General features: G+C 40.6%; 1 protein-coding gene across 1 annotated transcript in view; it reads right to left on the reverse strand.

Annotated features, from left to right (window-relative positions):
* Positions 1-13,140, reverse strand: part of cop1 (COP1 E3 ubiquitin ligase) — a 54,701-nt gene that overhangs the window by 31,593 nt on the left and 9,968 nt on the right. The window contains exons 3-8 of the mRNA XM_033028310.1: positions 9,363-9,460; positions 6,665-6,729; positions 5,853-5,972; positions 3,733-3,801; positions 2,435-2,494; positions 571-683 (exon numbers count right to left, since the gene is read on the reverse strand). Of these exons, the coding sequence (XP_032884201.1) occupies positions 571-683; positions 2,435-2,494; positions 3,733-3,801; positions 5,853-5,972; positions 6,665-6,729; positions 9,363-9,460 (525 nt within the window). The remainder of the gene's footprint in view (positions 1-570; positions 684-2,434; positions 2,495-3,732; positions 3,802-5,852; positions 5,973-6,664; positions 6,730-9,362; positions 9,461-13,140) is intronic.

Below are 13,140 nucleotides of genomic sequence, written 5' to 3' on the forward strand. Positions count from 1 at the left end.
TTAAATTTAAAGCAGTGAAGATGACAATTATAACAAGGATCCTGCTAGCTGAGTGGGTGGTAGATTACTTTAGATGAATAGAGGGAACTCTATTAGAAAAGATCAGCGGAGGTACATTGGAAGATTTTATTTTAATTCACAGCTCGTGAACATTCCTGGTAAGGACACTACCATGCTGCTGCAGCCCAGATAGGCCAGATGAATAAAGCTAGATTTGTTCCCCAAAGTATATTAATAAACCAAATGTGATTTTAAGTCAGTCTAGTAATTTCATAATGATTATTACTGAATTATTTAATTATTTGAATTTAAATATCCTAATTGCCCTGATGGAACTTAAACCTGCAAGTCTGGAATGCCTCTGGATTGTTTGATGCTCGCAAGGAATAGTGAGAATTCTACAGATGAGCAGCCTTGTGGGACCCCATTGCTTGCAAGGATTGGATAATTCTGAGATTTAAAACGTGGATGTTGTTATTAGAAAATCAATGCTTTCTTATTTCTTAATTAAATTGAATGCACATTTAAAAAAAATACTTACAAATACAAACTGAAAATGGTGACAAATACCTGTGTGACGGGGATGGTGCTTCAAACTGCGGAACTGTGCTATCCAGGTTTGGCACACGAGTCAATTCATTCATAGGAGAATACAGACCCGTTGGCTCATTAAATATCAGCCCCTGAAAGAAATCTTTGCATTAGTGTGTATCATTCTCATTAAAGTTGATAGTGTTGCTCCGTCATCTTTCTTCCTCCATGCCATACCTCAAAATCCTTCCACAACCAAAAAGCTTCTGCTTCAAACATTGTGATAGCAACGATAATAATAATAATAGCATAGGTTGTCCTTTGAGGCCCTCAGGCATCTATCCATAGGATTCTATTTCTTATGCTGTCTTTAGGCAAGATCATCCAAATGGAACTAAGTTTAGTCTGGTTATATTTGAAGGTCAGGAAAACTTAAATGTTTAAGTGCTGATGTAAAAGGGATGTTGTTTCAATGAGTTAGTTTAACTCTCCAGGTAAATTATCATTGTGGACTTCATTAGTAAGGCAAACATTTATTGGCCAAACGTATTTGTCTCCAATGCCCACATATCCACCCCCAAAAGAAGCAGTGTCTAAACTAGAGGGTATAGGTTGAAGGCGAGAGCGAGGTTTAAATGGGATTTGAAGAGTACATTTTTCACACAACGAATCCTTGATATCAGGAATGAGTTTCCAGAAGAGGTGATACAGACAGGAACAGCTGCAACATTTTAGAGGCATCTGGACAGGAAGGAGCAGAACATAGAGATGTGGATTAATGCTGAAAAATTGGGTTAGTATAGACCCAAAATTGGGTTAGTGTCGACAGAGGTAGGTGGAAGGGCAGTTTCTTTGCAGTACAACTCTGACTTAAAAATCCATTTGAGCCACTTCAGATGGAATTTAATGGCCAAACTCATTTTGTGGACCTAGTTACTAACAGGCAGTCAGCAGCTGCCATCAGGCTCCTGGATAAAAATCAAGTAACTTAATTATTGAGCAAATACACCCAAAGGATTGCAAATGTCATACACTTCTTCAAAAGAAAAATAAGGATGAAGACTGCAGTTATTGACTTCTACTTTTACTAGTGACTATATTTCAATGTAAATTCTGCAATAAAGGACCCTAGGGAGGAGAGAATGTCTCAGATTTAGCACACACAGAACAGAAAACAGCACAGGTCTTTCAGTCCACAATATCTATGCCAAACATGATGGAAAGTTAAATTAATCTCCTCTACCTGACTGTGATCTATATCTCTCCATTCCCTGCATATTAATGAGCCTACCTTAAAGCCTCTTAAATGCCACCACCATATCTGGACCACCATCACCCCTGGCAGGCACCCATCACAAAATAAATTGCCCCGCACATCTCTACCAAACCAACAATCCCTGTAAAATTGAATTCCCACAGTGGTGTGGATTTGGCACTGGCTGTACTTCACAGTGAATTGCAGTGTGCTACTTGCCCTGGTCCTCATTGTTCATCCAGCAGCCAACCATCCATTCTCTGCCTACACATTCAAAACCATGGGATGACCACCACCAGAAAAATTGGGATGTAATTCTTATTATCATGATGACCTGCAGTGATGTCATTTGCCACATAAGCTTCAAAGTTTGAGTATGAATATCCCAGCTGACTTCAATTGCAAGCATAATTAAGAGCAGTCCACAGACTGCCATGCTTGGGCAACTGCTGGACCTCGAGGCAAACACAGATGTGTAATACCTAGATTTATAACAAACAATACCTAACATCTGGGTTTATTGGCCAATTGCTAGAGAACTAAGTTTAGTTTTCAGATCATCTCTTCTGGAGCTTCAGAAGCATGGCTAAATTTCCCTGTTACTTTGTCAAAAATAAACAATATTGTAAATAATATAATTTTACAAACCTCTACTCGTTTGATGTCCTCCTCAAGAACATTCAGCTCCTTCTGTAACTGTTCCAATTGCTGTGGAGGGAAATCTGAGAGTTAACTTTACCAGAAAACTTAGAGGATACAAATTCTGTCATAAATCTAATCCAACCCACCACCTAATAAGAGGGGAAATCTTCCCACCACACAAGCTGCAATCACTTCTACACCCTACAGCGTCACCTTTCTCATATGGTCACACACTGAATTGAAAATAGCACTTTTACACCTTTCCTGATTTCAGCACACCTTAAAGCACATTAGAGACAAAGTACCTACAAATGCATCAAGAGCCTACAAAGTACAGCAAGAACCTACAAAGCCCAAAGTGTTAAAAAACAAATATTGGCCAGGACTAATTTTTCCAGCACTTCCTTCTTCCCAACACTGACATACTGCTGAAGAAGGGTCTTGACCCGAAACATCATCCATTCCTTCTATCCAGAGATGCTGCCTGTCCAGCGTTTTGTGTCTATCTTCGGTTTAAACCAGCATCTGCAGTTCCTTCCTACAAAAATACTCATAATATCAGTGTGTCCCTCCCTCAACTCTCTAATTTCCAAGTCAGGTACAGGCCCCTGTCCAGTGGAACTCCCTACATGCTGCTTCAGAAAACCCTCTTGGATGCACGTTACAAATTCTTCCTTATCCCAGCTTTTTACATTAAGGCAATCCAGTCACTATTTGAAAATTAAAATCCCCTCATTACTACAACCTTGCTGCATTTTATACTTTGGAAAATTGCCTACATTTCTGTTCTAACTTTTGCTGACTACTGGGAGGCCTATATTATAACCCCATTAAAGAGACCGTCCCTTTTTCTTAAATTCTACCCATACAGTCCCTCCATCTTGAGTTCAAAAGGGAACTGCAGATGCTGGAATATCGAAGGTACACACAATTGCTGGGGAAACTCAGCGGGTGCAGCAGCATCTATGGAGCGAAGGAAATAGGCGACATTTCGGGCCGAAACCCTTCTTCAGACCCTGCACCCGCTGAGTTTCCCCAGCAATTGTGTGTACCTCCCTCCATCTTGAGTACTGCCATAATGGTCTCCCTGGTCAGTAGTACAACACCCCCTCCACATGTTAATTTCAGGAAAGGCAATGAAGCACTATTGGTGTGGCATTCGAGTTGCACTTCAAGGCTATCTTTCCCGCACAAAAAAAAACAGGTGTTATATACAGCAATAACGGTTTCCAGATTAACTCAACCTGACTTTCAACCGAGAAAGCTAATGGGAAAACATACAACAAAATAAAAGGCAAACTAACCTCCTTCTTATTCCTTTTTGCCTCCTGAAGAAACTCCATGAGGATATGCAGCTGAGCTGCCTGTGACTCCTGTGCAAAAAAGTGGTCATGATTATAAAGGTAAAACACCACCTCACATATAATCTTGGCTCTGTCAATGCATGAGCTGAGAGAGATTATAATGCTGACTGGTCAATGAAAGGCTTCTTGATACAACAATAGGAACAATTGTGGATCAAAAAGCCTCTGAATACTGCGCTGCCCTATCACATCATTAACAATATTGAAAGTTAGGAGAGGGATTAGAGTGGAAGCATTCAGAAAGTATTCAGACCCCTTCATTTTTTCCTCATTTTGTTACGTTTCAGCCTTATTTTAAAATGGATTAAATTCTTTTCTTTTTTTATCATCATGAAGAAGCGAAAACAGGTGTTTAGAAATTTTTGCAAGGTAATTAAAGATAAATAAGTGAAATATCACATTTACATAAGCATTCAGACCCTTTGCTATGACACTCAAAATTGAGCTTAGGTTCATCCTGTTTGCATTGGTTATCCTTGAGATGTTTGATTGGAGTCCACCAGTGGTGCATTAAATTGATTGAACATGATTTGGAAAGGCACACACCTGTCTATATAAGGTCCCACAGTTGACAGTGTATCTCAGAGCAAAAACCAAGCCATGAAGACGAAGGAATTGTCCGTCGACCTCCGAGACAGGATTGTGTCAACACAGATCTGGGGAAGGGTATAAAACAACTTCTGCAGCATTGCAGGTCCCAAAGAGCATTCATTCATTAAATGGAAAAACTTTGGAACCACCAGGACTCTTCATAGAGCTGGCTGCCTGGCCAAACTGAGCAATCGGAGGAGAAGGGCCTTGGTCAGGGAGGTGACCAAGAACCCGAAGGTCACTCTGAGGGAGCTCCATAGTTCCTCTGTGGAAATGGAAGAACCTTCCAGAAGGACAACTATATCTGCAGCACTCCACCTATCAGGCCTTATGGTAGAGTGGCCAGACAGAAGCCACTCCTCAGTAAAAGGCATATGACAGCCCGCTTGGGAGTTTGCCAAAAGGCATGAGAAACAAGATCCTCTGGTCTGATGAAACCAAGATTGAACTCTGGCCTGAATGCCAAGCGTCACGTCTGGAGGAAACCAGGCATCCCATCGCTCACCTGGCCAATACCATACCAGGGTGAAGCATGGTGGTGTCAGCATCATGCTCTGGGGATGTTTTTCACCGGCAGGAACTGGAAGGCTAGCCAGGGAAAGATGAACGGAGCAAAGTACAGAGAGATCCTTGATGAAAACCTGCTCCAGAGCGTTCTGGACCTCAGACTGAGGTGGAGGTTCACCTTCCAACAGGACAACGACCCTAAGCACACAGCCAAGACAATAAGCACACAGCCAAGACAATGCAGGAGTGGCTTTGTGACAAGTATGTGAATGTCCTTAAGTGGCCCAGCAAGAGCCCGGACATGAACCCGATCGAACATCTCGAGGGACCTGAAAATAGCTGTGCATTGATGATCCCCATCCAACCTGACAGAGCTTGAAGGATCTGTAGAGAAGAACGGGAGAAATTACTCAAATACAGGAGTGCCAAGCTTGTAGCGTCATACCCAAGAAGACTTGAGGCTGTAATCGCTGCCAAAGGTGTCTTAACAAAGTACTGAGTAAATGGTCTGAATACTTGTGTAAATGTGATATTTCAGTTATTTTTTTAATTACACCCGTTTCGCTTTTTTATTATGGTTGTGTGTAGATTGATCATTAAAAAAATTAATCCATTTTGTAATAAGACTGTAACGTAACAAAATGTGGAAAAAGTGAAGGGGTCTGAATGCGCTGTAGCTGTAAAAGTTGAGTTTTTCCTTACACACATGTCAAAATATTAGGTGAGAGGGGAAAGAGGGAACTAAAATTACATGAATTTTTTTTACTGCAAATGAATTTGACTGTGCCAGTATCAGACTGAAGAGAGACCATTAAGCCCAAATAATCTCAAAACCATCAGCTTTATATCTACCCCTCTTTTTGCTATTGACGCTTGCCCTGGTCTCTCCTCCCTCCCCTGCCACAATCATCATCAACCAACTCTCAATCATGTTATCCTCGGGCAGAACGTAGAATACTCACAGCTTCCAGCTGCTGTTTCTTCTGTATTATAAGCTCCAGCATGAGGTTCACATTAGCAAGATCCAAATTGTCCTGGTCTGTGATTAAAACATCTTGTATCGCCTGCCACCTGTGACCATTCTAAAAAGGAAAACAAGTAACAAAAATACATCAATATTCTCTCTCTAGCCAGCATTTAGAACCCCCCAAAACAAATTCCATCAGCCACATAACCACCCTTCATCTGTCCCTGCCCCACCTAAGCCACCGCTGCATCACCCCATACATATTATTGCTTTCCTATTCCAGCACCCCATCCCCACTGTCATCTAATCGTGCTCCACCACCTTCATCATACTGCCCCACATCACTAATCCCCGAAGACCAAGTCACTCTGACTATGCGTTCCTAACAATACATTCTCATTTCAATTCCTACTCCAGCATATAACACAGTGCAGCATTATCGCCCTATCTCACCCTCCCAGTGCATGCCATTGCAATCTAGAAATGTCTCCACCACTTGAGTATGTCCCATCATTTTCCAAGCTCGGATTCCAGGTAAACAGCAATTCCTTTCACAAGATTACTAGGAATGCCACTTCACAAAATCTGGGAATCTGAATGATTAACATCCTTTGATGTATCCACTCTGGTTTTAGTTTTTGTAGACATCTTTCAAACAATTCTGCCACCCAATCAATCTATACCCGCTCTATTCGTCGGCATGAAATGTTAATGTTGCATCTTAATCATTAAATAAGGTCACACTAGACAGATTGCAGCACACTCGGCACAGCTCAGGCACTAGTTGTAATATCCATCAGTACTTACTGGATGTTCCAGTTTTAATCGCTTTTCTTCAAACCTTTGCTTCTGTTTCAGGATTAGTTCATTAACTATAAGTGGAGGGAAATAATTACCTAAGCAGTAATTAAATATTATTAACAAAGAAAATTCATTGCTCTAACTTCACCTTACAATTGGTGAGCTGGACAATGGACAGCTTAATGATTTTTTATAGTTTTCAGCAATGTAGCACAGCTCCTCACATGATTCAGGAATCCTGTGCTCCATACTTTTCTTAGTACGCCAGTATACAAATCCACCAGGAAAGAAGAAAACATCCCTTGGCGTTACTCCATTTCTCCTGCCTATCCACTGTATCACAATTGGAACACAGAAATAAGAGTAGCCCATTTAGCTCCTCCAGCCTGTCCTGCCATTCCGCGAGAATTTGGCTGCTTGATACCACTATTGCCCCAAATTCATCAATTAACAAAAATCACTATTAACTAAATAATCACTAATCTAGTGTTGATTTTAGTTCGTGAAAGTTTGCCAAATATCACCATTCTTTTCATGCAGAATTTTGTAATTTCACTCCTGAAAAGACTGGTTGCAATCTTTAACACCAGACAAAAGTCCGTTGTAAATGGAGAAGATATAACTGTTTTCCTTTGAACTAAGGCTGAGTATATTATAAGGAGCTAAGATAGAATTAACTGGAAGGAAGAGTTCTGAAAACGTGTCTCTGACCCAAAACATTAACTCCATCCTATTTTTCGTAGATGCTGCCTGACCTGCTAAGTGCTTCCAGCATTTTTGATTTTTATTTAACATTTCAAACAACTGCAGTTTTATTTAAACATATATCACCTATGCCCTTCAGCAGAGCCGAGGCTATGGATTTAAACTAATTGGAAGAAAGATTAGAGAGCAGATGAGGCAAGTTTCCTAGAGGTGGTGGGGAATTGAACTCACTGCCTGAATACATAGTGGAGATAGAAACACCATCATATTTAAACAGCACCTGCCCATCACCCACACACATGTATATCAGGGTTTATTTTCTCTTTATTTACCTTTTCTACCTCCCCACCAGTTTCTATCTGTTCATCATCCTTCCCTTATCTGGTTCCACCATCAACTTCCTTTCCCCACACAGCTCCATGTGTTTAATCTCTCTCTCTCCCATGTGCTCTCATCAATTCCCTACCAGCCTCTTTCTCCCTTGCCACTTATATTGGCAATATCCTCTCTGCACTCTCAGTCTTGATGGAGGGGGGGGGGGGGGGTATGACCATTCCTCTGCCTCCACACAACTTGCTTAACTCACTGAGTTCTTCCAACGTTGTATTTCTTGCTCCATATTTAAACAAAACCTGAATGCATTTTTGAGGAGCCATGGCCTGCAAGACTAATGGACTCAGTGCTGGAAGGTGCAGGTCTGATTGGGCAGCTCTTGATCAGATCAATTGGCAAAGGCACACCGGGTCAAATGACATCCTCTATTATACATTTTCTATTACTAAAATGTGCAGTGTAGATTGAATGCAGACTGAAGCTCCCTCTGGTGATCAAAAATTCCTAGTGGAACGTGGCATAGATCAAACTGAAGATTATTAGTATTTCATATAACTTTATGTTTAGGTTACAGTTCAATATTTGCTCAACCTTTTGAAATCCAAGATAGAATACAGAGGAAATTTATTTTCAAAGAGTGGCGGAAATGTGGAACTCATTACCATAAGTTGTTGAAGCAAATGATATGGGTGCATTTAAAGAGAGTCTGGATAATCATAAAGAAAGGAATAAAGAGATATACTTAATTTTAGAGGAAAGATAGGACGAGACTCCAGCAGACTTCACGTTCTTTAGAATGGTCAGAATAAACGATCATACTGATATAAATTCAGGATTGTCAAATGTATCCCACAGATTTTGAATGCCATTACACCTTGGCTTCTACAATTATTCAGAATCAATTTGATGAAGAATCCTTGCAGCCATCTCATGTTGGCCAAATCTTTCCAAGATGCCTAGTACCTGCAATACAGGCACTCCCTGACGTTCGTAATAGGTGACTTACGTAAACTCGCCATTACGTAAACAATTCACAATAATTCACGAAACAGGACCATTCATTGTGAATTGTTTACATAATTGCAAACAGGAGGATGGCGAGGGGCTCCCGCCTACTTCATAGATATAAAAGCGTTGCCCAGGCAGGCCGCCCTTCCAGTTTTCAGCCATTGTCGTTGCGACACCAGGAGGGCAACAGAGAGCAAGGGCAATGGTGGTGAGCAACTCCCCGTAAAAACAGCCACATCTGCCTGACGGTGCAGCAACTGGTGGGTGAGGAACGGTTCACTGGTGCAGACCAGCGCCATTGGCGCCTAGTTTTAAGGTGAAATGACACAAATTGCTGGAGTAACTCAGTAGGTCAGGCAGCATCTTTGGAGAACATGGATGCGACCTTTCGGATCGGGACCCTTCTTTAGACAGATTCAGTTGTTTTGTGTATTAGTCGGCATCTACAGTTCTTTGTCTCTACCCAGTTTTAAGGTGATTCCGACTTGCGTAAATCTGACTTACACAAGGGTTTACGAAACGCAACCCTTACGTAAATCGAGGAGTGTCTGCATTCCCTGTATACTGTGCTTGGATGATAAACAAATATCATTTTATTGACCAGAAGGATCAGCTTCAATGATACTATACCAATTTTAGCTTACAACTGGGAACTTACCTAGAAAGTTAGGGTATAGCTGATCAACATTATCAATCACATAGTTACACTTTGGGCATCGGTTACTGACTTCAAGGCTCTGTCGAATACATTTATAGCTGTGGAAAGACCAGGCAGCAAGTTAGAATATTTATTCTTGACCTAAATAAGCATATTTCATCTTACTCCATTTATTATTAAACATTCACTGAAGTGCTCTTTTGTTTGTTATTAAGCACATCGTCTAATCTGACTATTCCTCCAAACAGGACCTAGATTGTCCTACTGTAGAAGGGACAGTAGTGGACCTAATTTAAGAAATGTAGTTGGGTAAATGATTGAAGTATCAAGGGGGAGTATTTTTGGCATAGTGAACATAACCCTAAACTTCAAGGTGGGTAAGGAGACTGACATGGATGGTCCAGAAAGAGAACTTAAAATCCATTGTAAGGCAAGACCCGGAAAATGTAGGTTTGGAGCGGACAGATCTCCATCTGACAAGTAGTTTTATTCAAAAGTAAAGTAATGAGACCTCCAGGAAAAATATGTTCTGACAAGGGTGAAAGGTGCAAAGTCCAAGGAACTCGAGATGACAAGGGATTTAGGAGTCTGGGCAAAAGGAAACGTGTGACAAGTTTAGGGAACTAAAATCAGAGGTCATTCAGGAACATAAAAAGCAGAGGAGTTGGCACTTAAGAAAATTAGCATGGCAAAGAGGGGACTGAAATTACACTGGCAGGCAAGAGTAAGGAAAATGCCAAAGCAATTAAAAATATTTGAAGGGGAACCAGGAAAAGTAGGATTCTCTAGGAACTAAAAGTTGTGAATGAAGCCACAAATACATGTCAGGTCTTAAAGAAACACTTCCATCTATATTCGCTAAGGAGAAGAGCATTGTGCATGGATAATTCCAGGAGTGAAATTCTGGTACTTACTATCATTATAAAGGAGGAATTGAATAAAGGTGGACAAATCTTCAGAGTCCAATGAAATATATCCCAGGTAGCTATGGAAAGCAAGGAAGGGACAAAGGCAAAATAGGCCCCAAAAGAGATTTTTAAATCATCACTACCTGCAAGTAATTTATCAATGACTAGAAGACAGTAAATGTGGTACCATCATCTAAAAAGAGCAGCCGGGATAAGCCAGGTAATTACAGAAATGTGAGTCTAACATCAGTGGTAGGGAAGTTATTGGTAAAAATCCTGAGGCATAGGATTAGTACACTTGGAAACACAGAGCTAAATCAGAATTGTTTTGTAGAGGCAGATCCCATTTGAGCAAACTCATTGAACATTTCAGAGCGGTAACAAAATATTTTGGTTATATACATTCATAATTTCGATACAAAATAAGAGGTATAATCTGTAAATTGCAGTTGACATGAAAAATCAATGGTATTTTTGAAAGTGAGGACACGTCGACTGTAGGATAATAATGACCAGTTGATAAAATGAGTAAATGGCAGATGGAATCTAACCCTGATAATTGAAGTCATGCATTTTGGGAGGACTAATAAGGGTTGGACATACATCATGAATGACTGGGCCTTAGGGAACAGTGAGGGACTGAAAAACCTGAACATCCAAGATGGCAATGCAGGTGGATAAGGTGTTAAGATATCGGGGATATTTGCTTTGAATAGCTGCGCAAAGAATACAAGAGCAGGGAGGTTATGCTGCAATGCTGAAAAACATTAGCAAGGTCACAGCTGGGGTACCATTCAATGTGACACACTATAAGAAGGATGTGGTTGGACATGAGACGATACAAGGGAGATTCACCAGGATGTTGGCATTACTGAAGAGTTTCAGGTGTAAGAAGCACTGGATCGGGTGGGCGTGTTTTCATCTGAGCAGATGAGGTTGAGGGGGAACCTTTTCACCCACAGATTAGCTAGAATCTGGAATACATTATCCAAGTTGGTGGAAGAGGTAGGTACTGCCACAACATTTAAGTAGCATCTACAGTGCCCTCCATAATGTTTGGGACAGACCCATCATTCATTTATTTATTTGCCTCTATACTCTACAATTTGAGATTTGTAATAGAAAAAAAAACATGTGGTTAAAGTGCACATTGTCAGATTTTATTAAAGGGTATTTTTATACATTTTGGTTTCACCATATAGAAATTACAAGCTGTGTTTATACATAGCCCCCACCCACATTTCAGGGCACCATAATGTTTGGGAGACATGGCTTCACGGGTGTTTGTAACTACTCAGCTGTATTTAATTGCCTCCTAATTGCAGGTATAAGAGTTCTCAGCACCTAGTCTTTCGTCCAGTCTTTCCATCACCTTTGGAAACTTTTATTGCTGTTTATCAACATGAGGACCAAAGTTGTGCCAATGAAAGTCAAAGAAGCCATAATGAGACTGAGAAACAAGAATAAAGCTGTTAGAGACATCAGCCAAATCTTAGGCTTACCAAAATCAACTGCATGGAACATCATTAAGAAGAAAGAGAGCACTGGTGAGCTTACTAATCGCAAAGGGACTGGCAGGCCAAGGAAGACCTCCACAGCTGATGACAGAAGAATTCTCTCTATAATAAAGAAAAAACCCCAAACACCTGTCCGACAGATCAGAAACACTCTTCATGAGTCAGGTGTGGATTTGTCACTGACCACTGTCCGCAGAAGACTTCATGAACAGAAATACAGAGGCTACACTGCAAGATGCAAACCACTGGTTAGTCGCAAAAATAGGATGACAGGTTACAGTTTGCCGAGAAGTATTTAAAAGAGCAACCACAGTTCTGGAAAAAGGTCTTGTGGACAGATGAGACAAAGATTAACTTATATCAGAGAGATGGCAAGAGCAAAGTATGGAGAAACTGCCCAAGATCCAAAGCATACCACATCATCTGTGAAACACGGTGGTGGGGGTGTTATGGTCTGGGCATGTATGGCTGCTGAAGGTACCGGCTCACTTATCTTCATTGATGATACAACTGCTGATGGTAGTGGAATAATGAATTCTGAAGTGTATAGACACATCCTATCAGTTCAAGATCAAACAAATGCCTCAAAACTCATTGGCCGGCGGTTCATTCTACAGCAAGACAATGATCCCAAACATACTGCTAAAGCAACAAAGGAGTATTTCAAAGCTAAAAATGGTCAATTCTTGTGGCCAAGTCAATCACCCGATCTGAACCCAATTGAGCATACCTTTTATATGCTGAAGAGCAAAATGAAGGGGACTAGCCCTAAAACAAGCATAAGCTAAAGATGGCTGCAATACAGGCCTGGTAGAGCATCATTAGAGAAGACACCCAGCAACTGGTAATGTCCATGAATCGCAGACTTCAAGCAGTCATTGTATGCAAAGGATATACAACAAAATACTAAACATGACTACTTTCATTTACAAGACATTGCCGTGTCCCAAACATTATGGTGCCTTGAAATAGGGGAACTATGCATAAACATAGCAGAAATTTCTACATGGTGAAACCAAAATGTATAAAAATGGCCTTTATTAAAATCTGACAATGTGCACTTTAACTACAAAGTTGTGATTTTTTTAAATTACAAATCTTAAATCGTGGAGTACGGAGGAAAGTAAATAAATGATGGGTCTTTGTCCCAAACATTATGGAGGGCACTGTAGAAGGGCATGTATCATCAAGGCATAGAAGACTATGTATCAAGGGCTGGTGATTGGGATTGGTAAAAACCTGGATGGTTGGTATGAACAAAGTGGGTCAAAGGGCCCATTTCCATGGTGTATGACTATGTCATTTGTGAAGTTAGAAATTATTTTGTATTCAAATCTAAATCATTCATTAAAT

This window comes from Amblyraja radiata, chromosome 10 (assembly GCF_010909765.2).
Source record: "Amblyraja radiata isolate CabotCenter1 chromosome 10, sAmbRad1.1.pri, whole genome shotgun sequence".
NCBI lineage: Eukaryota > Metazoa > Chordata > Chondrichthyes > Rajiformes > Rajidae > Amblyraja > Amblyraja radiata.